This window comes from Mobula birostris, chromosome 9 (genome assembly GCF_030028105.1).
Source record: "Mobula birostris isolate sMobBir1 chromosome 9, sMobBir1.hap1, whole genome shotgun sequence".
NCBI classification, from domain to species: Eukaryota; Metazoa; Chordata; class Chondrichthyes; order Myliobatiformes; family Myliobatidae; genus Mobula; species Mobula birostris.
In genome coordinates this window covers 139,306,947-139,333,812 of record NC_092378.1, presented here as the reverse complement: position 1 = coordinate 139,333,812, position 26,866 = coordinate 139,306,947, and the positions used below count along the sequence as shown (strand labels likewise).

The following is a 26,866-nucleotide window of genomic DNA, read 5'->3' as shown; positions in this document are numbered from 1 at the left end:
CCTGCGTTTAGAATACTTTTTTCTCTTAGAAGTACTCCATCCTGTGCCTTCTGAATTGCGCTCAGAAATCCCAACCAATGCTGCTCTGCCATCATCCTTGCTAGTGTTCCCTTCAAGTCAATTTCGGCCTCTAATTCCTTTACTCCACTGTAATACTGATACATCTGACTTTAGCTTCTCCTTTTCAAATTGCAAGGTGAATTCTATCTTATGATCACTGTCTCGTAAGGGTTCCTTTACCTTAAGTTCCCAATCAATCATGGCTCATCGCACTTCACCCAATCCAGAACAGCTGATCCCCTTGTGGGTTTCACTCTAACTGTTCTAAAAAGCCACCTTGTAGGCATTCTACAAATTCCCCCTCTTGGGATCCAGCACCAAACTCATTTTCCCCCAATCTACCTGCATATTGAAATCCCCCACAACTACTGTAACATTTCCCTTTTGACAAGCATTTTCTATCTCCAGTTGTAATTGGTAAACCACATCTTTGCTACTGTTTGGAGGTCTGTATATAACTCCCATTAGGGTCTTTTTACCTTAGCAGTTTCTTAGCTTGACCCACAACAATTCTACAACTTCTGATCCTATGTCACTTCTTTCTAATGATCTGATTTCATTTCTTAGAAAAAGAGCCACCCCAACCCTTCTGCCTGCCTACCTACCTACCTACCTGTCTTTTCAATACAATACATATACTTGAACGTTAAGCTCCCCCACTATAATTTTTAACTCGCAGGTTGAGTCGGTGGTGAGGAAGGCAAATGCCATGTTAGCACTCATTTCAAGAGGTCTAGTATACAACAGCAAGGATGTGATGCTGAGGCTTTATAAAGCACTGGTGAGGCCTCACCTTGAGTATTATGAACAATATTGGGCCCCTCATCTTAGAAGAGATGTGTTGGCATTGGAGATGGTCCAGAGGAGGCTCACAAGGATATTATACAAGGAACGTTCGATGGCTCTGGGTCTGCACTCGTTGGAATTCAGAAGGATTGGGGAGAAATCTCATTGACACCTTTCTAATGTTGAAAGACCTAGACAGAGTAGATGTGGAAAGTAGATCTAGGACAAGAGGGCACAGCCTCAGGACAGAGGAGTGTCCATTCAAAACAGAGATGCAGAGAAATTTTTTTAGCCGAAGGGTGGTGAATTTGTGGAATTTGTTGCCACATGCAGCTGTGGAGGCCAGGTCATTGGGTGTATTTAAGGCAGAGATTGATAGGGTCTTGATTGGACATGGCATCAAAGGTTATGGAGAGAAGGCCAAGAACTGGGGTTGAGGAGGAGATTTAAAAAAAAGGATCAGCCACGATTGAATGGCAGAGCAGACTCGATGGACCAGATGGACTAATTCCACTCCTATGTCTTATACTTTTATAATTTTCTTTCAGCCACTATTCAGTGATCTCCATGACATACATGGCAATCCGTAAGTGCTATAAGTTCACCTTCCTTGTTCCGTATACTGCGTGCATTCAAATTTCACACCTTCAGTCCTGCATTCACCCTTTTCAATTTTGTCCTCCTTTTACATTGCAACACATCCTGGTGATGGCAATTTTGCATCATCATCAGCCTGTCCTTGTTAACAGTCTCACTACACCTTGCCTGTTTGTAAACTAAGTGCCCCATCCTCAGCCCTATTGCTGTAGTCCCCATCCCCCCCCCCAAATTAGTTTAAACCACATGCCCCCAACCCTGGAACAGCTCCAGCAAACCTACCTGCAAGAATATTGGTCAGGTTCTGGTGCAACCATCCTTTTTGTACAGGTTGTACCTCATTTATTTAGAATATGCCACAATGATTTTGAGTAATATTTCAGTTTGCAATGTAATTATGAATTATGAGAAGGTACAGAGACTTCAATGTGACCAACAGTTTGAGCAAGGGGTAAGTATATGTTTGATGCTGTATAATGTGGTTAAATGTGGAAATGGAAAAAGACCTGTGCGTTTTGTAGATCGGTCACCTGAAGCAACATGCAAGTAGAGCAAGCAGTTAAGAGACAAATGGTATCTTGGCCTTCAGAACATTCTAAGTAACAGCAAGGATGCTTTGCTAAAATTACACATGACCTTCAGGTCTCAACTGGGCATGGATAAACAGTAAAAAAGTATTAAAGGTTATGGAGAGATCTGGAATATAGTACAGAAACAGATGATCAGCCTTGATTGTCTGAATGGTAGAATATACATGAATTACCAAATGACCTACTCCTGTTTTTATTTTATTTCTCAATAGGAATTTACAATAATATCCTTAGGCAATTCCTATGTTTATTTACTAATTAACTATTGTCCAGTTACCAAGAGCAATCAAAAACAAAGCTACACTCAAATGCAATTCAAAGTTTACAACCATGTTTTCAGAATCTTTAGCTTCCAGAGCAAGCTTGCAGAAACCAAACCATTGCTTTTCAAGCTCAAATACTATTCTCACATGAAGTTCACCATCTGTGTTCTGCCTAAATCATGAAAATATTAAGACTGCATTATTTAAAAATAAAAATCATACTTAATATCCTAATTCAATTTTAGTCGCAACTTAATTCACTACTCACATTCATAATTCACTACCCTTTGCACCAAGATTCTTCCAGACATTTTAAGCACTAATCTATACCAAAGCAGTTAACTAAAATATGACTGCATGCGTGATTTGCAGACTAACAGCCAAGCTAAAACAGTTAAAAGAACTGGATGGGTGGATTATGGTCTGTGTAAAAGATCCTCCTTCAGAGAACTGGGCGTTGTTATTGCAATGCTGCCCATTTAAAACACTGGATTTCAGATATATTTTCATATTGGTACCATTTTAACTAGTGATAAATATGCAGACACTACACCTCACTTTATAATTGAAATCAACAGACCAAAGGCAAAAGAGGGAAAAAAAACTTTTCCTGCCCTAGCTGGATCTTGGATTAGGATGACAGTTTTCAACCCAAGATGTCATGTACAATAATTTTAAAAGCACTTAAGGTAGTTTTCAGCATCCTCTTCTAAAATCGACTTGGGAAGATACATAGTCAATACCGGCCCAATTTGTCCATGCTAACCAAGATGCCCAACTAATCTGTTAGGCCCACATCACTCTAAACTTTCCTATCCACATCTGTTCGAATGCTTTTTTTCTCACTTACCAGCCAACTGTTTGCACAGTTTGACAGAAAATACATGAAGTGTGTTGGTAGCTTATTTTAGCCCATTCCTCATAATTAGGCAAATGCTAACTCAACCTCATATGCAATTTCCTAATTTATTGGAAATTACTTTTAGGAATACAGCTTAACTGTCCTTTCAACATCTTTAGATACAAATTCTTCAAAATTTCCACCCAATTAGAATTAGTTCTATGACAGACAAGTAGCTCAAGGTGGCTCTCTCATTTCAGGAGACCAAGAAATGCTGGCCTTACCAGCAATACTTATTACAAAAATAATTGTGAGCCAATCAATATTCTATTATTGACATTAGTTAGCACCAACTTGTTATTCATGTTAGCTGCTCTGAAATACTTCAGAAGACAACAGCTTCGGAAATTATGCACTGTTCTTTATTCTATCTCTTTCTTCCCCAAATACTTTTGAGATGATATTCTGCACCAAGAACACAATTCAGATCAGAGAAAAAAAAACTTTTCCTGCCCTAGCTGGATCTTGGATTAGGATGATAGTTTTCTACCCAGATGTCATGTACAATAATTTTAAAAGCACTTAAGGTTATTTTCAGCACCCTCTTCTAAAATCACAGAGTTACCAGTAATTGAGCTACCTCAGTTCAGTGTAACATGCTTGGTTCACACTCAAATTTTATCAAATACAGTAAATAATATAGCTCTCCGATATTTACAGTCAGCATTATGACCACTGATTTATTTTAGGATATCAAATAAATAATATCCAAACTATTTTTATTGTAGCCTAGATTTTCCAATTTTGTGTCCATGAAATTTAATGGTCAAAATGTGAGCTCAAGTGTATAAACGCCAGATGTTATGTTTACAGCGATTTCCATGTTGGTGGGGGGAGGGCGGAAGGAGAAGAGGAAAAAGGAGCAGACACGAAAAGGAAACTGCACAGCAGCTTCATTCAGTCTAGGGATATACCTAGAATTCAGGCGAGGCACTCTATGCAGTGAGGGAAGGGGGAGTGAAAGGGGAACAACTAATCTTTCAGGTAAAAGATCAAAACCCTAGTTTTTGAATGCTGCTATGGACTAGTGAGCTCATTCCTTTATTAGATTTCCAGCATCTTCCCTCTACCAGGAATTGAAGATAAAGTTTTGGAACAGTTTCTTCCCCTCCAAAGTCAGATTTCTGATGGGCCCCATGCACAATTTATTTTCTTATTGTACAAGACACTTTTTAATTAAGCCTTGTACTGAATTGCTGCCCCAAAACAAATTTGATAGCATACAGCCAGTTAAGTGCCATGGTTATCCAAGAAACCCAAATCTTCGGGAGGCAGTTTGAAGTGTGACAATGCAATACACTTAGTAAGAATGGTTAAGCTGCAACAAACCTCAAGCTGATTCAGGGCAAAACACTGCTCATCTACTATCACCTATCAACTCCAAAAACAACACTAAAAGGCAAATTTTATGTTGTAACGTCTAAGTGGAAGAATGACTGATCAGCAACTACTAATTCCGCAGAATAAGTTGAGATTTGCGATTAATTTTTGGGAGACTGCATGCACCGTGAACAGCTGAAGCATTTCTCATTACCTAGCACAATATATCGCCATTTCAACTCAATTCTGCCTGAGCTGAGTTTGCACTCAGTACTGGAATTTTAAGTTATGCTGCACTATAACTGGGAGTACTGGCATTTTAAATAAAGAATATTCACATCTTACTCAACACTCCTGCAGTCTGGCACAGCCTAAACACTAAAGGCACAAGTCTTGCAAAGACTTGTGTTTTACAAGTTCAGTTGAAGCTCACCTTACTTTAGTGCTTCTGAGTTGAAACTATGAAATGTGAGATCAGGAAAAATAAAAATATCTTGAATCTTTATACTTAAATTACTTTTGCAGTAATTTTTCACTGCAAGTTAAAATATACAATCATTAGCAAAACAATAGAAATAAACATTTTAAAAGTTGATGTACAATGGGCACACACAATTGGTAGCGCACTGGCAAATTGCTTGATGCGGCCATGTACTTTCCTTTGCCCCCTAAAATTAATGACACATTCCTTATTTGTATGTACAACTTGAATGAATGAGATAGAACTGAGAAATCTCTCATGATGTGCATCAAGTAGGGGGGAAAGATTCTGTGACCAGTATTTTTTTAAAAAATCAGAGAGCACCTACCCCATGGGGAGGCATCTTGCCAGAAGTGTGCAATTCTCAATCTTCCATTTAGTTGTGTAAGCATATATAACCCATTAAGTGCTCATTTGTGAAATGCCTGAAGACTAATATGTGTAATAAATCTAGCCCTTAAGAAATATTTATCCAAGTATAAACCAATAGCATTATCTGTATTTTAGCCTTTAAAACTTCACAATGGGATATCAGGAAATCCAAAATCATTGTAATTACTAATGTACAACCAGATACAGCAAGTATACAATGCCCAATCAGATACAACTATTTTGAAGTCCTATTGTTTAAAATTGGTGGCACGTCTTCAAACTTCTGTCAAAGCATCAAGTATTTTCTCCAGAAAGATTTTACTACAAAATTCAAAGGGGAAATCATTTCAAATATTAAATATATCACCCTGCCTACACTTCTATATATGAAAAATATCTCATTTACTGCGGTGGTTTCAATGCCTTCAGTATTGCAATCCAGCAGGTTACACAAATGCAAATAAATTTTGAAAGTTATAGAAAAACACTGATTACAGAGAATGTTAGTGGTCTGCTGCTGCAGCCCATCCACTTCAACCTTTCTGTGTATTCAGAGAAGCTCTTCTGCATACTCTTGTAATGTGTGGTTATTTGAGACACTGTACCCTTAAACTAGTCTGGCCATTTTGCTCTGACATGTCATTAACAAAGACTTTTCGACCACATAACTACCATTTGCCAAATTTTTCTTTTTTTTCCCTCCTCCTCTCCCTCACCATTCTTTGTAAACTCTGAACTTGTGCATGAAAATCTGAAGAGATCAGCAATTTCTGAGAAACTCAAACCACCCCAACTCTATCACTCCAAAGTCAAAGTTCCTTATATCACGCTCTTCCCCATTCTGATATTTGGTCTGAACAACTGAACCTCTTAACCATGTCTGCTTGCTTTCATTCACTGAGTTGCTGCCACATGATTGGCTGATTAGACATGTGCTTTACAAGGTGGTGTACAGGTGTACCTAGTAAAGTGGTCACTGAGTGTACCATATACAACACAAGATCATTGGTGGAAGACCAAGTCAATTCCAGGACTGGCATCATTTGGTGAAACTGCTTTTGAATAATTGCCAACACACTTTCCCCTGTCAGATGATAGATGGGGGTAGGGAGAAAGGAGAAGGAGGAAAGTGGGATCGTGAAGAGAGACAAGGGAAGAGGAACAACTAAAAATGTAAATGAGGGAAGTTGACAGTGATTGGATGAAATAGTATCTTTAGTTTCACTAATATAAAAGAAACAGTATTATGCCTTTTGGTCAGTTAAACTCGCTCTACCATTCAATATATGCTCAATCATCCAAATTCAATACCCTATTCCTGTCCTCTCCCCATTTATATTAAACCTTTAACTATCTGAACTACTTGTGATTTTTCTTTCAATACATTTATTCTATTTTGTTTTCCACACTTGGTTGAAGAAATTCTTTCTCATCTGTCCTAAATGAATTATCTTAGGCTGTGATCAATAGTTGGGGACTTCCTCATCTTGACCATATGCCACCCAGTCCCCAACAGGATCTTGCAAACGTCAATGAAATCAACTCTCATTCTTCCAAAGACCAACAGAAGTATGCCTCGCTATGCCAATTCTCTCTACCAATCCTACCATCCCAATAATCAGTCTTGGAACACCCTTCCCCAGATAGGGAGACCAGAACGGTAAACAGAGGTGTGGCCCATACTACTCCAATTGCTACTGCTCAACTAAAATCTTGTTGCAATGAAGGCCACATACCTAATCTTTGTATATTGACTTTCACCAAATGGTCGAAAAAGGACATCCTGGTCTAAATGCGCCATTCTACCTAATCAATTTCATTCAGACAGCACTCTGCCTCCACTTTTTTTTTTTAAATTCAGAGATGATTTCACACTTACCTTTCATGCACATGGCCACTCACTCAACCTGTCCAATTCACTGGATTTTTGCTGCATCTTCCTCACAGCTCATATTCATACACTGCGTTATGTCGTGTTGCAGTACAATGAATTCAAGGAAAACATCACAGCAAGATGAGAATAATGAATAATTTGATAGGACAGTGATTCCAAAGTGCAGAGTTGAGGGAGATGCAAGTGAGGTGAGCAGGAAATTTTACAGCAGCTATCATATCCCAAGAAGCAAATATACAACAAATTAAGCATCAATACATTGTTTCAGATATGCTAGAATAAATTCCCAGAACCTTTGTTAAATGTTGGTTGCATGCCAAAAAAGATTTCAGTCAAAACTGAACAACATTTAGGAGTCAGCGTAATTAAAGCATTCAGTTGTCAATTGAAAAACAATTATAAAAACAAAACATTACCATCCTCCATGTCTTCCTCTGTATTGTTGTGTCCATCTGCCATCGCTACGTTACCATTGATGACTGGGTTAGGGGTAATTCGTGGAGGATCATCTGCATCGCCAGCTAAAAAAAAATTTAAATGCATTAATGCTACAGACACCATATGTATCTTTGGACAAGAATGTATTTTGAATATCCTACAAATAACAGACAAACTTAACTAAGTCTAACTCTCACCATTTAGTGGCTACACTAAGCTATTTCTAAGACATGATTAACAGAGACATGAATTAGAAACAAAACATTCTTTAAGGCATCAAACGAGAGGCAAATCAAAACATTTTTAGCATGTTGTTAACGAGGCATTTTGTAAAATTAAGAGGATAATCATGCTCAGAGCAGAAGAAATAAAATCAAAGCAAGCAATGAGTAATAGCATCACAATACTGATTTTGTTTTCCATCTGTATTATTTAGATGGGTATTAAAGTGGGCAGGTCTGGTTGGATGACAAGCAGTATAGCAGCAATCCTACTGGAAAGGCTTACAAAATAAATTATTTCTACTAATGTGCCAGAGCTAAATGAACTTAATTTGCCATATTTGTGATTGACGGTGATCCCATTAGCTGACTAAGCGATAATCTTCAGAATAAGCTGGCACAATCACAGGAACATTGTCTATATCAAAAGCAACAAATGGATGTCAGTTTGTGTCTTCAAGCAGAAAACAGTTCATAGGTCAGTTTTTAGGACCCCTGGCAGAGCACAAACATCAAGCCTCTCCTTCAACACGCTGAATGTTTTAAGAATTAATAGCCCTCCCCCCCCCCCCCACCATTATTCTTGGGCAATTACCACCTACAAAAATTGGGCAGAATATCTATAATCATCCATGGCAGGCTCATGGGACTCTGATTTTCTCCATTTTGGTCTCCGGTGCTTTGTGGCAGAAGGAACTTGAAGATACAGTAATGCGGCCATTTCCCCTAAACACAAGGTGGCACAGGGCAGAGTTCTGTCAACTAAAGTTTAAATTTAGTAGTTTAAAATGCAGCTGAATTAAATAATAGTCTCTGAATTTTAAAAAAGCTGAAGAATGCACTCAAAAATCTAAATCGCACTGTAATCCCAAAAGAAAACAAGATTTAAGGAATTCCTTAGACACGGAATACTCAGTTCTAAATTGGTCATAAAGTGCTGGAATTATTTCCAAAATGCAGAACTAGAGGTTGCTTGCACTTGAACAGCCAAATGGCAACAGTTTAGAACAGAACTATCTGTAACAGTTAACACATACCAACCCAACACATTCTGTAATAATAGGTAATCAGAATCTCATATACTAAGCATGCCTGGACTGTGATATAACTTTTTCTTTCTTTATTAATGTTCTTATTGATTTAAAAGGAACATAAGTACAATCAAGAAGAGAATTATCTCATATTATATATATATATATATATCTCTCTCTCAATAATACAAACTGAGATTAAGATAGCCATTGTTAAAATCATAATGAAAACAGCAATTCACCTCTTATCAGTTCATGAAGCGGAAAGAAAACAAATATTGAGTTTTAAATGGAGAGGGGGGAAAAAACCCACTACACTATATAAAAAAAAAGGGACTGGGCTGATAATACTTTCCACTTGTCACTGACAATCACAGACACATCTCTAATATCAGTCATAAATTTACAGATATCGCTGTTGTTAAGAGCTCAGAGGGTACAACAAGGCACAGAAACAGATTGGGTTGAGTGGTGTTGCAACAACCACCTCCTCATACTCAATGTTGACAAAATCAAGAAATTGATTGTAATTAAGGAGTCAGAAAAATACACACCAGTGAGGGCTCAGCAGTGAATAAGGTGAGCAGATTCAAATTCTTGGATGTCAGTATGTTGGAGGAGGTGGAGAAAGAGAAATCTGTACTAGATTCTACACATTGAAGCAATCACAAAGAAGTCATCTGTTGTATTTCATTAGCAGTTTGAGGAGGGTATGTCAACAAAAGATTATTGCAAATTTCCAATGTACAGTAGGCTGTCGAGAGTTGTAGACTAAGCCAGCTCCATCAAGCACAACCCTCCCCATCACTGAGAACACCTTCCAAAGATGGTGCCTTAAAATAACATCCTTCATTGAGGACCTTCACCATCCAAGACATGCCTTATTGTCTTACCATCAAGGTGGTGGCATAAGAGCCTGAAGATACACTCAATGATTTAGGTACAGCTTCTTCCCCATGCCAGATTTCCGAACAGTCCAAGAACACGACTTATCATTCCTTTTCTTGCACTATTTTGTACTTTATATTAATGTTGTCTTTGCACTGTGCTGCTGCAAAATAATGAACTTTGCATCGTATAATAGTGATAATAAACCTGGTTCTGATTCAAATGAGTGCTGCTACACAGCACCTTGACAGCATCCTTGACTTCCTAACCAGGAGACCACAACATGTAGATTGGAGTAACATTTCCACTTTGCACACAATCAATACTTGCACACATCAAGAATATGTGCTTAGCTCACTGCTCTACTCTCTCTACACCATGACTGTGTGACTAGGCACAGCCCAAATGTCACCCATAAATTTGCTGACTATACAACCATTGTTGGCAGAATTTCAGATGGTGACGAGAGTGCGTACAGGAGACAGATATATCAGCTAGTTGGTGTTGCAGTAACAACCTCACATTCAACATCAGTAAGATCAAAGAACTGGTTGTGGACTTCAGAAAGGGTAAAAAAAAAAGGGCACACGCCAGTCCTCAATCTCTGAGGACCTAACCTGGACCCAACATATTCATGCAACTACAAAGGCCGCATGACAGTGGCTATAATTCATTAGGACTTTAGGGAGATTTGTTGTGACCAAAAACACTTGCAAATTTCTATAGAGCATGGCTTTGTGCTTGGTAGGTCACATCTAACCAATCTTATAGTTTTGAGGAAATTACCAGGAAAGTGGATGAAGGCAAGGCAGCAGATGTTGTCTACATGGTCTTTAGTGAGGCATTTGACAAGGTTCCACATGGGAGATGAGGTAGTAAATTGGATTAAACACTGGTTTTATGGAAGAAGCCAGTGGTAGTAGAGGACTGCCTCTCCGACTGGAGGCCTATGACTAGTGGTGTGCAGCAGGGATTGGTGCTGAATCCTTTGTTGTGTGTCATCTATATATCAACGATCTGGATGACATGCTTAACTTTGCCAGCAAATTTGCAGATGACACAAAGATTAGGGATGTAGTGGACAGTGAGGAAGGTTTTCATGGCTTGCAGAGGGAGCTGCATCAGCAGCACAAATGGATTGAAAAATGGCAGATAGAATTAAATGCAGATAAATGCAAGGTTAGGATCAACTGGAGTAGGTCTTACAGTAGGGCACCGAGGGCTGTGGGTGAGCAAAGTTCTAGGAATACAGGTCCATAATTCATTGAAAGTTGCATCACAGGTAGAGCACAGAGTACAGATGATATATGTTGAAGTTGTACAAGATATTGGTGAAGCCTAATTTGGAGTATTGTGTGCAGTGTTGGTCACCTACTGTATCTGCAGGAAAGGCGGAAGTAAGGTTGAACAAGTACAGAGAAAATTTACAAAGATGTTGCTGGGTCTGAAGGACCCAAGGAAAGATTGAGTAAGTTTGAACTATATTCTTTAGAACATAGAAAATTGAGAGGAGATTTGGTAGAGATATACAAAATTATGAGGGGTATAGATAGGGTACATGCAAGCAGGGTTTTTTCCACTGAGGTTGGGTGGGACTACAACCAGAGGTCATAGGTTAAGGTGAAAGGTGAGAAGTTTAAGGGAAACATGAGGGGAAACTTCTTCACTCATAGGGCCGAGAGTGTGGAATGAGCTGCCAGCACAAGTGGTGTATGTGAGCCTGATTTCAACATTTTTGAGAAGTTTGGATAGTTACATGGATAGTAGGGATATGGAGGGCTATGGGCCTGGTGTAGGTCAATGGGAAGTAGGCAGTTTAAATGGCTTCGTTGTGGACTAGATGGGCCAAAGACCCCTGTTTCTCTGCAGTACACTATTCTCTATCACTATGTACTCTGGAGAGCATTTTAACTGGCTGGTATAGGAAAGATTGGGGGGGGGGGGAGGAGAGAAGAGAGAGCGGGGAACTACTGCGCATCCTCTAAATAAGCTGCACAGTTGTAAACTTAGTCAGCTCCATCATCATCTGTAGTATCCAGGACATCTTCAAGGACTGAAGCCTGAAAAAGGAAGCATCCATCATTACCCAGGACATGCCCTCTTATTGCTACCATCAGGAAGGAGATACAGGAGCCTGAAGGCACACACAATTCAGGAACAGCTTCTTCCTCCACCTGATTCTGATTTCAGAGCAAAGCATCACAGACAATCTTGCCTTTGTGCAAACAAAAATAAAATGTATATCCAAAACCCGAAACAGCCACACAAAATTCTTGCCTCCACTGTATGGAAAGAGAAGCAAGCACACAGTACACCCCGGAGTGCACAACCTACAATTTCCATTCCAGGTCATACAAGATGCTGGCTTGTAAAAATTAGTGTTCTATCTTTATTGGCCCCCTAAATTCATAACATTGGCAAGGACTGCAGTACATCAGTGTGTCCATTCTCTTTAGTGTCACTCAGGACAAGCACCATTGTTGGCCTTAGTAATGTTCACAACCTAAGTGCAAATACAAACCTATTAATGCATTTAAAATACAGTGAGAAGACTACTGAAGTCCTTTCAACCTCCTCTTCCATTTACCATTGCGGCTGAACGACCAACTTCCACATCATGTTTCTCTAGGCTTTTAACCCCTTTGCTTCAAGTATCTGAATATTCTTGAGGCAGAGATCGAAAAAGACTCTCCATTACTCTGAAAACTATTGTAAAGACTCTCACACCCAAATTAATGGGACACCACTTTTTTAAAAAAGTGACCTCACTGCTAGTTTGTACTACAGTGGAAAACATCAAAGCTACATTCACCTTGCCTACATTCTTCAGGAACATGTGTTTCGAACAACTCTGACAGACACAAAGCTAGACTGTGCAAGCCTTCCTTATAAGGCATTCAATACATCCCAGCTATTATCTAGTACAAAATAAAGCTGCAACTCAACATACGATATCAACATCTTCCAATGTACTAACATCCTTCCATAATTGTGACTAATACATAGTACAGACGTCATCTCACCAATGTCCAATATAAATGGAACAAAACTCCATATGCCTGTATTCAATTCCTCTCAATAAACTGTAGCACTTATCATTACAGATTTAATATTCTCTTGCCAGCATAACATCCCCACCAATTGTTTTACTGTGTAATGTAACACTATACTTCATTTACATTGCAACATTATACAAAGTAATCAGAGCCCAAGGTTAACTTTTCAGAATCCCTCACAATTTGCATGGAAAAAGAACTGCAAGGTGAGAGGTCCGAAGAGCAAATTGCCCAAAACCATTATGTTTACAACCTGTAAGAAAGCACAATCTGTAGTGAAGAATTGAAGATACTCTACGTAACTGGCTTAAAATACCCTACTTGATTTGAAAACTGCCTCAAAATAATTTTTCTTCCAAGTAGGTCCATCACAAAATGTTCAGTCAGACTTTGAACTACAGCAGAGATTCAGTTTACCAAGCTTGTTTGTTTAAATATCATGTCCTAAAGATAACCTCAAGCTCCAACCTTACCCTCATGTCCTCTTGTTTTAGACACCATCATGAAAAATTAATTCTTACTATCTACCCATCACACAATTTTGTATCTCTACACTCCCGGTTTCAGGAAAAACAAAATTATTAATCCTTCCTTGTAACTAAGATATTGCAATCCAGTCAAGCCACCTCTGCAAACCAGAGGGTACTACCCGTCCGACAGAGTGGCAACCAAAATTGCAGTGCTTACAGTGTAACTTAACCGAAGGTTTATTTAGTTGGAAAATTATGTTTGTGCTCTTATATTCTATATCATAACTGAGGAAGGCAAGCATCCTATGAGCCATTTTCACACCCCATCTGCTTCTGTGAAATGACCCGAAACCAGAACACTTAGAAACTGGCGTAAGATCAAACTGCTGGCTAGGATGCAAATGCCAGCAATTTTGCTCGTCCATAATTTTAATGATTCTTACTCTGGTCTCTAAAATTTCTACATTTAGTTTATTCAGTTATACTGATTAACCTATGATTAATTTTACACTCAAATTGTTGAAAACTGAGTCTTGGCTCATGAAAATGAAATCAATTTAGGATTGGAAGTAATTTTTTTGATCTACTGTCATGCCAGTCATCCAACTGGCTCTGCTCCTTGGTTTAACAAAAACCAAGACTGGAAGCTAACCAATACTTGTCGAGTAGTGGAAGACATTACAGCAGAAAGATTAAAGTAATGGAAAAATATCTTCATCTGGTGAAATACAAAAAGATTTGCTTTTGAAGTTCCTTAATAGGTTTCTATGATTTTGTCTTTCATTTAAAGATTAAAGGGCACTGTTATAATTTTTATGATATTACGCATTTCTAAGAGCCAAAAAATATAGGTTCACAATGTATCAAGTACATATGCTACTCCAACTGCAAACCAAGCTCAAGACAGGTTCCAGAGCACAGGTGCTAAGAAATTTTATGACCTGCTCTATCAGTATTTTCTTCAAGCTGCTTCCTGGAGCATTGACTCAAAGATGAAAGCATTTTTCTTCTAGAATGCTCAATTCCAGGACTGACACAGAAGCAAATCAAATTTAAATTTTTGACAACAGGATGCGTTTCCGGCAGTAAAGATATTCAGAAATACTTTGGTCAAATGCTGCACAAGCTGTGCGATGGTGGAAAGTACACAATGAAAACAGGATCTACAACATCCAGTAAAATTCAAAATCAGGTGATGTCGTCAAATGGTTATGGTCCATCCAAGGAAAGGACACAGGTCACGAACATCTGGCAAACAGCAAAGTTAAAAGGTGTTGGTAACCAAATACTAACAAATTTAACAGAAGAAATTAACTAGAAGTTTGAGAAAATTATAGCATCCTACTCAGCCGAAGGTGGCATCTTGCATGGGTATGATTTGATATTTCTATATACATTTGAATAAATTTGGTAATGACATTTAAGAAATATCTAGACAAATACTTGAATCACCAAAGCAAAAAACCTAACCTAAGGATCCAAATGTGGGTAACTAGGATTGGGGTAGATTGTTACAATGGACAACATGGTAGAAAGGTCCCAATTTTGCCTGTATATCTGACTCCATGGTAACCTGGAAGTTAAATTAGAAATTGGTTTGCTGCACAGGAAGACTTACAATGTTCCAATATCTCAGCTGACCAAATTAATTTTAAAAACTACAACTATTTTGTCAGACAACAGACATCTCTAGAGCCATTAGTCCCTGTACTTATTGAAAATGGAAGTTTATTTTAACTGAGAAAATTTTAACTCCTCCTTGCTCCATTACATTTTGTAGGAAGGCATTTATCTTAAACTGTCCAATTTGCCTCATCTCTCAATTAAGTCATACTTTATACTCTGAAATAATGTACTGACATCACAAATGTAAATTCACTGTCGATTCTTTAACACAGTAACTATCTTGGGAAACCAGTGCAAAATACGTAGGCCACAGGAATAATCAAATCTATTATTCATTACTTGCACTTTTGACTCTACAACTATAACAATACAGTTGGAAAATAAACATATTGAAACGTCAACCTCAAGGTACAGTTCTATATTTTATTACCTATACTCACTTTTCATTTTTTGTTGGCCCCTGCTGTTCTCTAAGAACCTCACAGAGCAGTGTGAAATTTCAAGTTCATTATTGTGAAACAAATTTATTCTACATTCTATATTTCACATTCTAAACTGTCTACATTGAAAGCAGTTCTTCTGCACTTCAGCAACCAGGAACAGTTGAAGACATCAAAAATGAGCACGCTTAGTTATTAAACAGTTGATGTAAAGTTTTTTTAAAGCATCTCCATTTTTAACCTGAAAGTTATTACCTTCTCAGAAACCTCTCATTTTAAAACAACGTTGTCATAAAACAGCCTAACCGCCTTCAGTATTTGATATATTCAAACGTCATTAAATTCTATAATTTAAAAATATAACTTGCAGGATAATAAAATCCATAGCACAGAACCATTACCAACCTAACGTTTAATGTTGTAAAATGCATTAAAACAATTGGCACAACACCAAGGGCAAGCAGGCAATCGGAAATAGTTTTCTCTGCTTGACTAGTCTCCCAAGATTATATTCTGCAAACTTATTCTCACACCATTATGGTTACAACATAAGGTTATCTAGACAACTGAAGCAACGACATGGCTGCCTGAAAAGGAACGTAAATATTTACTTTATTCACAATGGCAGGGGGGAAAAGGGAACGAAAAATCTGTGATCCGATGAGTCTTCTGCGATTCTTGATGGCACAGTTCTTGGATGTGAAGTGCAATGAGTATTCTACTGAAACTGAATCATGCCATGTAAAAGGAAAATCCACATGCTCATCTGGCATTTGATGGCATTTCTAACATACCAGCTGGTTCAACTCATCTAACTCAGAAGACTTATTAATTTTACAAATAATTAAATAGTTTGACAGCCATAATAAAAGGAAATGCGTGCAAAAAGAGGCTTGCAGAAGATTTTCTTACAGTAGCTATGAGAATCAAGCCAAGTGAAAACAAAAAAATCTCTAGTGTTAAAGTGGAACTTGCCAATAAGTGAAAGATTATGTTCAGGTTTTCACAGTCTGCAAAGGGAATGTGTCTCCAATGATGACAGTGCATACTGAAAGAGGGGAGACCCAAAAAGAATGGTTTCAATCGTGACATTACCACTTTTTAGCTTGAAAGACAACGTCTAACAATTCAATTATTGCCAGATTGGTACTCTAAATTATCTTGGAATCCATTTCTTATGAACCTAAAAAATAAATTCCTCAGTAATAGTTCATGTGTCTTATTTACCGAGTAACCAAAGTACACAGAACAAAAACTTGAAGATTTACAAAACCATTTCCACCATAGTTAATGTAAATCCCAACAAATGACCACATTTAAAGTAGTCCCTTCAGAAAGATGCGAAAAGAGCCTGTGCATGTCAGAATGCAGTTTTATTTTCTTCAGAGATGCAGCGTGAAACAGAGCCTTCTGAGTCACACCACCCAGCAACCTACCGATTTAATCTTAGCCTAATCTTGGGATAATTTACAATGATCAATTAACCTACTAACCAGTACATCTCTGGACTGTGAGAAGAAACCAGAGCACCTGGGGGAAACCCACACAAGAAAGAACGTACATGCTTACAGAGGCCGCTGAAACTGAACGCCAACACCGAGCTATAATAGTGCTGCACTAACCTCTATGCTGCCATGGGTGAAACCTGATGCAACATTATATTCAGAGACTGGTTACCTACCTATTTATGCAGATTTCTAAAACCAGCAAATACATATATCCCATATCAACAACTTGATGCAAGATACACAGGTTCAAGACATTATGAAAATTGATATTATACAAATTAAGCTCAATAGAATTTACACCACTAATAATTTAAGAATAAAACATTTGGATATGACATAATTCAGAAAGCTGAGCCTTCACAAAACCCCATGATTCACATTAAGTGCGACTTACTAAGTGAATGAATGGAGAGTATAAAAGGGACAGAAGTGTTCACCATCCAAGACATTTCAGAATTGTCCTCTGAAAACCAAGTGACCAGAAACACTAATGTGAAGGAATGAGGAATCCACACCAATTTCTCCTATAGTTAAAAGCCGTGACAAATTTTTATTTGAGAACAATTTTTTTTTAAAAACCTACATTTGAACAGCAATAACTTGGAAACTATCCTCCCCATCACAATCCAATAAACAAACAATATCTGTAACTGAAACTAACTGCAACAGCTGTAGAAATATCTACAGTAGTCATCTTACTGGCACTTCAAACTGTACTCGCAGTGCTATAAAGTTCTATAATTTATACCATCATGCACTGTTAATCAAGATAACTATATCAGTTTGAGAGACTTAATTTTTTGGAAAAAGAGCCTTAAACAATGCAAATCCATTCTGCAATCAAGAATATGGAAAATACAATTTATGATAGGCAAATGTTAATTAAAACTAAAATCTATAATTAAAATGAAACAGCTATTCTGCCTTACACTAGCAGTTCAATTCACAAGTTTATTTTCACAAAATAAGGGCTCTGTAATTAGTGATCATAATGCTGTAAAATGGCAGTAACATTACTATACATTTGATACACGATGTCCTGTAACAGTAAGATCCAAAAAAATGCTCTTGTCAAGTATTAAAATAATTACAAGCTCTCAAGAGTTGGACCAAGCTGGCTTTTTGTTTTGAACAAATCCACCAATACTCTCTGCACTTTATTCTGACCTCTACTACCCAACCCAAGTATGGACCAGTCAGGAATTGCCTGAAAGAAGTACCATCAAATCCTTGGGTTGGTTTCAGTAAGCAAATGCCAATCCCATAACCAAAATTAATCTACTTTCAAATGCCATTAGAGTCACTCTACTTTTGTTTTGCCCTTTCTCTCCCCCAACACCTCAGATCTGCTTCATTCCCTGTCACAAGAGAACATCCTGAAAGTTTAATAGTACCAGACAACATGGACATGATATTCCAAAGGGCTTATTTTTGTGACATTCACGTTGTTTCAGTTCCACAACTGAGACCCTGCTGCATCAATTCCACTTAAAACCATTACAATCTAGCCATATCTGTTATTTCGCATTGCTGCAGATTCCATGATATCGAAAGTCGTGCTTTAATGCCTCTCAAGTAGCTTCGACCTTAATCATACCCAGTTGGATATATTACCTTCAACTTGATGCATGTAGTAGTCTTAAAATATTCAGTATTTAAAAACTACAGGTACATGAAATTCAAAGTGGTAGAAATATGCACAAGTGTTAAGGTAATTAGATGGATCATATACTCAGAACCAGACAATATAGCTTCAGAAGAGCTAGAAAATAGCATTAGTAATAATGAAAGAATAGTACAAAAAGTAAAATCGCGGGTATTCACAAGTGAGCAATATTATTGGTCAAACATTTAAAGCCAGCAAAGCTCTAAAATACAATATGTCACTTTCAGCTCAGTTACTCTAATCTACACAAATGTGATACTATGTTCCATTAGACAGTATCACAAAATTTCAAACTGCTTTTCAACTCAGATGACTTAAATATAGCTGCCCACAGAAGATTTGAAAGTATTTTAAAGACCCAAAGTATACATGGAAATGAAATTGATGAAAATCCACTATAGATATTTCTGGCCCAGCAAAACTTGAATATATGTGTTAAGATGTTTAATAAATCTGCTTCTTATAACCTCAAAGAACCAATATTCTTATAACCAGAATAATTTAGAAATCAAGGGAATCCAAAACAGCTAAATAATCTGCTATAGTATTTTTGTCATGGGGCCTTTTATCAATAAACAGACATATTTACCATGCAATCCAAAAGACTGCACCTCCAATAATGCAAATTAGTATTCTGGCATAATAACTCTCGTCTTTAAAATATAATTTAAAAGGAGTACCTAATAAACTGAGGAAGATAAGGTGTGGGGTTATATGGGAGGCAGGGTTTGAGGGTCGGCATAACATTGTGGGCCGAAGGGCCTGTAATGTGCTGTACTATTCTATGTTCTATAATCCCAGCAACAGCAATCAAGATGAGATAGCAAATTGTAGAACACTGCCCCACTGTTTTCAGTTGATGAAATCACCTCTCATTTTCTATGAAATGTCTGAATTTCAGACGGCGTGACAGGATGGATGCAGTGAAGATGCTTCTCTTAGTTGAAATGGTTAAAACAAGATGTCAAGTGTCTCAGAAAGACAATCCATTCAGAAAATTTCTCCATCCCAGATGGTAGGGAGGATTTAATTGAATTTGCTTAAAACAGAGCAAAGACTTCTGGATTAAGAGAATTGAGGAATGTTGTGGAGAAAGTGGCATAAAAGTCGAAGATGGCATTAGTGAATGGTGCATCAAGCTCTAAACTGGCTCGTACTCTTATTTTTAGATAGACTTTTTTTGCATGCATTTACTGAAAGTACAAACCTATGGCTCCATTAGTATTGTGAGCATACAGCACAAGTCTTAGCAAGGCAAATCATTGATGGAAGTCTAATTTGCATTTTTAATAAATACTTTCAATAACATCACCTCTCATCTCCAAAGAAAATTCCCATAGTATTTTCTATTTTTACTGATTACCTGTGTTGGGCATAAACACATTACCAGTTGGGCGAAGAACATGACTTTTAAGCACGTTAAGGAGCAATTATCTTCAGCTTCTTCATTCCCCTTTTTAGAAAGCATTTTAGTTTTGAGTATACAAAATGTGTAGTACTGAAAGTGCACCAAAATAATTATTTCTGTCCCACAATAAGACACTGCTTTACAAAACGTCAGAATTACAGTAAGGCAATCAGTTGCTTAAATAGCATTAAACAAAATTTTCCTTCAACTAGCCCACAGATATTCCAATTGCATATTTACACATCCATCTCCTCCATGTTTCTATATCAATGTCAAAGACAGTTAAAAGAATCATCCTCAAAGCACTCTAATTGCCCACACGGAATCTAATTGGTTATTGAGAGATTTGCAGAAACAATGCATCAGCTTGGCCTCACCACCAGTCTGGACAAAACGGAGGCCTTATTTCAGGCTGCACCTGGATCCACTACTGTGCGGCCTTCGAGCAACATTGAAAGCACAGAACTGAGGGTAGCAAAGGAATTTAAGTATCTCAGCAGTGTCATCTCTGGTGATGGTTACTTGGAAAAAGAAATCTATGCCAGGATTTGCAAGGTTAGTCAGAGCCTGGGCTGCCTGACATCATGTGCGCTTTGCAAGCACAATATCCAGATGTCCACCAAGATCAACTTGTACAAGGCTGTTGTCCTCTGGTGTGGTTGCAAAATGTGGACCATATTCAAAAGGCAACTAACTCAAACTGCTGGAGCACTCCCGCACGTGCAGCCTGAGATCCATTATGGGCATCCGCTGGCATGAGCAGATTACAAACCTGGAAGTCCTCAAAAGGGCAAAGACTACCAGTATTGAAACCATAATCCTGAAAGGACAACTTTGTTGGACTGGACAAACACGAAGGACTCCAAACTCCCCAAGCACCTGCTCTATGGCCAGTTATCATGAGCAAACAGAAACCGCGATAGAACTCTTAAGGGATATAAAGACTGTGTGAAAGCCAGCATTGCTTATAAGTGGGCTTGTTCTCTGGAAAATAGGGCACAAGACAGAACTGGTTGTTGCACCTTGGTTAAACTTGCTCAGAACATCGAACCTGGACCTGGTCACACAGATTGGAGACTGCCTGACAGAAGACAACAGTAACAGCCATGCCTACAGAAACAGGACAGCTCCTTTGTCCCGACTGTGATTGTCTCTGCCATCCAAGAACTGGCGTCTACATTCACCTCCAAACACACATCAGATGAGCTTCACAAACACAATTGCTATTGTTGAAATCAAAAGATAACTAACATGTCAATGGCTAGCAACACCATACAGCCTGCCTGTTTTTGCTGAGTACAATATTTTAGCTCCAAAATAAAACAAAATTGCTGGAAACCTGGAGTAGCACACACAAAATTCCAGAGGAACTCAGCAGGTCAAACAGCTTCTATGGAGGGAAATGGATTTTCAACAATTTGAAACTAGACCCCTGATCAGGACTGGAAAGAGAATAAAAGGGGCAGGAAGGCAAGAATGATACAAGAAACATTCAAACTTAAGCCGACAGCTACAAATAATTGAGGACATAAATATTGATGCACAGTACTACGAAAATTTTATTAATACTAAATAAAGACAGAAAAAAAATTAATCTTCAACAGAAATATAAAGCTACAATGCTTTGTGGGTGAATGAAAAATAGTGGGAAATGGAACAGCACAATTTCTTTGATAATTTTAAAATTCTGAGATGTATTAAGTAACCAAAGATTGTAATTCCATGTTTCCCTATTGTATTTAAAATATTTTCTTATAATAAGTATTACAAAGAATCATTGATCATATGTGAAAGCATTAATTTTTGCTTCTACTTTACTGACCAGTGATGGGAATGCACTGTACACCCGACACCAAACTGCTCCTGCAGAGAACTGAAGATCTTCCAGCTTAATTTTTTCTACACATCATATAAAAGCTATTGAGAACAGCTACAATTGGAAAACCCAGTCATTTGAGAATCATTAAGTTGTTAATTTAGAGCCTTGAGGAAGATACATTTAGAACAGGGGTCGGCCACCTTTTTGCCTCTGTGGGTTGGATCACGTACTAATGAGCGGACAGTGGGCCAGATAAATGCCATTAAAACACTTGAAATATGGGAATTATCCATTTAAATACATCTAGTTATGTTTTGTCTCAAAATTAATGAATAACGCATGCTACAAAATCATTTATGCTTAAGGTTGCCTACCCCTGATTGAGAACATATAAACAGAATGTTACTTGGAACCTCAGCAACTTTAGCTCAACTAATTTCTGCATTTGAAAGAGAATAGGATAGAAAGCAAGAATAAATTCTTACTGGAACTAATTTCACACAATCATAGTTACATAAAACAAGTATGTTCTCTTTGACTCTACATCATCCCTTGAAAGATGGTGGGTAAAATGTCCTCATTGGGTCTCAACATCTTTATGGAACTGGATCTTGGACTTGATAGAAAGGCTATCCAGTCCAGTTGGCAGAAACATCTCTAGCTCCATCACACCGAGCACCAGATCTGCGAGCTCAGCCTGTTGCTCTTCACCATGATGATGCATGACTGCCCAGCTAGATACTGCAGCATTAGGACAAAATATATCAGGACAGGAAACGGTTTCTTTCCTGCAGGCTGCAAGACTACTGAACCCTGCCGCCATCCAGGTCTCATCACGTATGAAGTGCAGTAAAGTTATGCTTACTTTTTTAACTTTTGTCATAAATTTGTTAATTTGTTTGTGGTAATATTACTTTATGCATGACGAGCTATACAAATTACGTTGTGCACCTTGGGTCCAGCGGAAAATTTCGTTTGGTGGTATAGACATATGGTTGAATGACAATAAAATGAACTTGAATAAACTTTTAACACTAGATGTAGTTACTTTTCAACCAGAAGTAACCAGAAAATATAGTATGAACACTTCATTGAAAATACATTATTCCCCAAATAAAGTGATAATGTGCTATATTCCCCCCCCCCACCAAAACCCCATAATTACCATCTATTCTGCAGTCCAGCCAACATGAAAGCCAAATGTTTCTGTGGCTCAGTAGTCCGACTCTTGTCTGAAACAGGTGGCCATGGCTTTAAATCCCAGTTCAGAGACAAGTACATTTTGAAATGACACTCCAAAGTGATGTGTAGTTCTATATAGTTAAGTACTGTCTTCTAGGAGTTAAACAAAAACCTTATCTTTTCTTCCCACTATATGGTAAGGAGCTCATTCCATTATTCCAATACCATATAGTTTATCATTTAACTGAGATCATGAATACCCGGTCAACATTCCTAAGGATCATGGAACCTCACTTTCAGAGATAGCTATATTTCAACTAAACTTAATTTGATGTTAAAATATTTGGAATTTTGAAAGATTGCAAAAGGTGCTTGAAGTGATGTTAGCATCAGTTGTCCAAGGTTTTCCAGCTGAACAACCATTATAGCTTTACTAATCATCCAGATTGCAAAACACAAATTGACCATAAAGTTTGTCTGTTCACATCCAATTCAGAGAAGTGTATGTTTTCAAACATGCTGAAGAATAGCCAACTCTAAACTAATGACTGTATTCCCAAATTAGCATAAGACATCTAAAGTATGCACCAGTATAACATGGACAATTTACCCTAGATTCAATGTTAAGATGCATCAAAATAACACATTTTTACTTTTAGGAGAAACTATGGATGGATTTTCAAAAATTTGTTAAGAGTGGCAAATGACAGATTAATTATAAGTATAACTGAGGAATAGAAATGATAGTAGGACTGTTACCCACAATGACACAGTGGGGCAAATGGACTGGGGGTACATTGCAACAATCCAACTGGTGAAAACATCGGATAAGCAGCAAGTTCTAATCACACAACAACATAATTGACATTGTTCACACCTTATGCCATTCAGTTTATCCTCAAAATAATTACAAAGCTCTGTGAAGAGTTTGAACATTTATCAAGTGCCTGGATGACTGCATATTAAGTTGTGCTTATGGGAGGAGAAAATGTAGTTTCAAGAACTGTAGCCAGTAACAAATTAGAAAGATGATGTATGAATCAATGTTGCTTGAACGGGAAATATTTTTCAGAAATTAAATTACATCTTCATTATAGAATTGATTTAAAAAGTTAAGATTAAAACAAAAAGTTTAATGAAAATAAAGCTTTGTTGGCTGTCATAAGTATTTAATTTCTATAAGTTATTCAAAATAAAAACATTAACATACTGTCATTAACCTCTGTTCAAAAGCCTGCAGTGAGGTCCCAGTCAAAGAAAAATAGACACTGACGGTAAATAAAACAAGCCAAACCAGCATGAGATAGCAAATGCTGCACAGATCTGGAGGCCATTGGGTCGTATCAGCTCTCGATCCCAGCAGCCAAAGGCCTTGTTTGCTACACTTCAAAACACATGTTTAAATGAAAACAGGCACCTTGTTACTTGAAGATCGTATAATAAATAATTCGGGATCTGGCAGACTAATAGGAGAAGGGAGGGTTAACTGGAGGGAGGCCTGGGGCCCACTCGTGGTGCCCAATGGAAGAGGGGGAGGGGACCTAAACCCCGCGCACTCAGCCTGCGGCCTAGCTTTAGCTCGGGGTGTTTGATTGTAGGGGGAAGGAATATTCTTGTTACTGGTGGGTGAAGGAGTGGGGGCAATAGTGCTGAGTAAGGAGGGGGCTGCGGATGGAGAAGTTCAGGCGGTGGGCCTGCTGCTTACCTTCCATCTCCATCTCCTCGGGCTCGCTGAGGTGCTGCTCATTCTGCTCGGGCTTGGTGCAGTGGTTCATGGTGTCGCCGCCGGCCTCCGCCTCGGGCCCCCTCACCTCGGGGTTGGACGCGAGCGACGGCTCCCTGGTGACAGGAACGGAAACCCGGACGTATTTGCTCGCGATTCGCCCAATCTCGCCCGGGGTTTACGCGCTCGAAGCTTCCCCCCTCCCCGCTCGTCACGGCAAAGGGGGGAACTCGCCTCGGCCTGCACCCAAAGAGGTGGGGGGAGAGCCAGCGCCTCCCGAGAGGAGAGGGTGGGGGGGGCAAGAGGGAGGGGAGAGAGGGGGGAAGAAGGGGAGGGGAGGGAGGGAGCCGAGAATCAAAATTAGCGGCTTTTTATTAGGCCAACACCGGAGGAGGTGCGGGCGGGCGTCTTCCAAAACAAAATTAGTCGACGCCGATTTAGTGGTGGGGGGTGTTCGAGCAGCTCGTTGCTTGCGCTGAGGTGGCGATCAACAGCCGGGCTAGCGCCTGCTCTCGCTGTACCCTCCTCCCTCGCTGTCTCTCAAGCTGCGCCCCCGCTCGATAGGCCTTACTGCTACTGCTGCAACTACTGCCGCCGCCGCTGCCACCGCCTCCTTCTTCTTCTCCTCAGCCCGTTGCTCGCACCGTGCAGAAAATGGCGGTGCGACGCAGATGTCACGTCCGCAACGCGCATGCGCGGCCCGGCTGGGCTGAGAGGCGGGGCGGGCGGGCATCAACAAGGTGGGGAGAGTGGCGTCTCGTCAGCAGACCGCGGCAACTGAGGGGTAAGCGTGTCAACCGAAATACGTGTAATATTTATCTCCAAAATCCTCCTTCCTCATTCCTTCTCTCTACACAAAAAGGATTCCCATATTCTTTGGGAAAACTCCCCACCGATGGGCTGAGAGGCCTCACCGTTCGGGATGCCGCACTGTCGCGAGTGCTGACACTGAAGTCCCTGCCCTCCCCTCTGAAAGAAAAGGGAGTCAGAAGCTCCAATTTAAAGAAAAGTTAACTTTTTCTTTGAATTAAACGATATTTTATTTAATTACATTTCGAGCAATACTGCAGCGCAAAAATGAAAATATTGCAGATAATATAAATCAAAAGAATAGTACTAAAAGACTAGATAATAGAGAAAATGTAGAAGTTTCTTGTCTTTTAATTCTTGGACAACTATTCTGCTTCAGTGAACAATATTAATGTAAATGTAAACTGGTAGGAATATCCAGCCTGACAGGCAGCACCTGGAGAAAAAAAAACAGTAAATATTCTGAATTGATGGCCATTATCAACGCTGGATCGTCAGCCTGAAACATGAACCCATTTTACTCACACTATAGAGGCTATTTGGCTTCCGAATAGTTTTGCTTCATATTTTGAGCATTTGCGGATTTTTGAAATTAGATAATCAAACATCAACTGTCTTGGCTCTTGCTATTTGCGAGCTTGTTCTGTGTGGATTCGCGGCCACAATTCCAGTAGTATATAACCTCCTATGCTTAAGGTTCAGAATCAAGTTCATTATCATTAACACACTGGAATTTGTTGTTTCGCAGATATAATGCAATATATAAAATTACTATGTTCAAAAATAAATAGTGCTAAAGATGGGTTTGTGTTCATGAACCTCAGAAATCTGATGGCGGAGAGGGAGCCGCTGTACCCAAATCATCAAATTTGAGTTGTATGGCTGCTGTACCTGCTCTTTGATGATAGTAATGCAAAGGGAGCGTTATTGGTGAGGGTCTTTACCTTCTTGAAGTGCTCCCTCTTGAGGGTGCCCTCAATGGTGGGGAGGGTTGTTCCCTGTTTTCTGATCTCTTTGTTGTAAACTGATGAAAAAGAGGTAAAAGTCACTGTATTTGTAAAGAAGCAAAGTTTGATCCTGATCAAGTTACAGAAATCTGAAGTGTGTAGTATATTTTTAAATGTATTTTTGTGAAATGTATTTTTTTTAATCTAAAAGTGCTGGTCATACTCAAGATCCAAGGAGAAAGAAAAAAAAGTTTACTTTGGGTCAGTTTCTCTTACAACAGACGTTTGTTGGGCTGCTGAGTATTTCCAGAATTTTCTGTAAATTATTTTACATATTTTTAATTTGGTCTTATTACACATATAAGCAAT

General features: G+C 38.7%; 1 protein-coding gene across 6 annotated transcripts in view; it reads right to left on the bottom strand.

The window, feature by feature from the left end:
* Positions 1-25,416, bottom strand: part of usp7 (ubiquitin specific peptidase 7 (herpes virus-associated)) — a 74,836-nt gene extending 49,420 nt beyond the window's left edge. For 4 of the 6 annotated variants that reach the window (XM_072268960.1, XM_072268961.1, XM_072268959.1 and 1 more), the window contains exons 1-2: positions 24,723-25,415; positions 7,681-7,785 (exon numbers count right to left, since the gene is read on the bottom strand). In XM_072268960.1, coding sequence (XP_072125061.1) covers positions 7,681-7,785; positions 24,723-24,792 — 175 coding nt within the window. In that variant the 5' untranslated portion in view covers positions 24,793-25,415. Of the gene's footprint in view, positions 1-7,680; positions 7,786-24,722 lie in introns of all 6 variants that reach the window. The other 2 variants (XM_072268956.1, XM_072268958.1) reach the window with 2 other exon arrangements.
* Between the last annotated feature and the right edge of the window lie 1,450 nt (positions 25,417-26,866).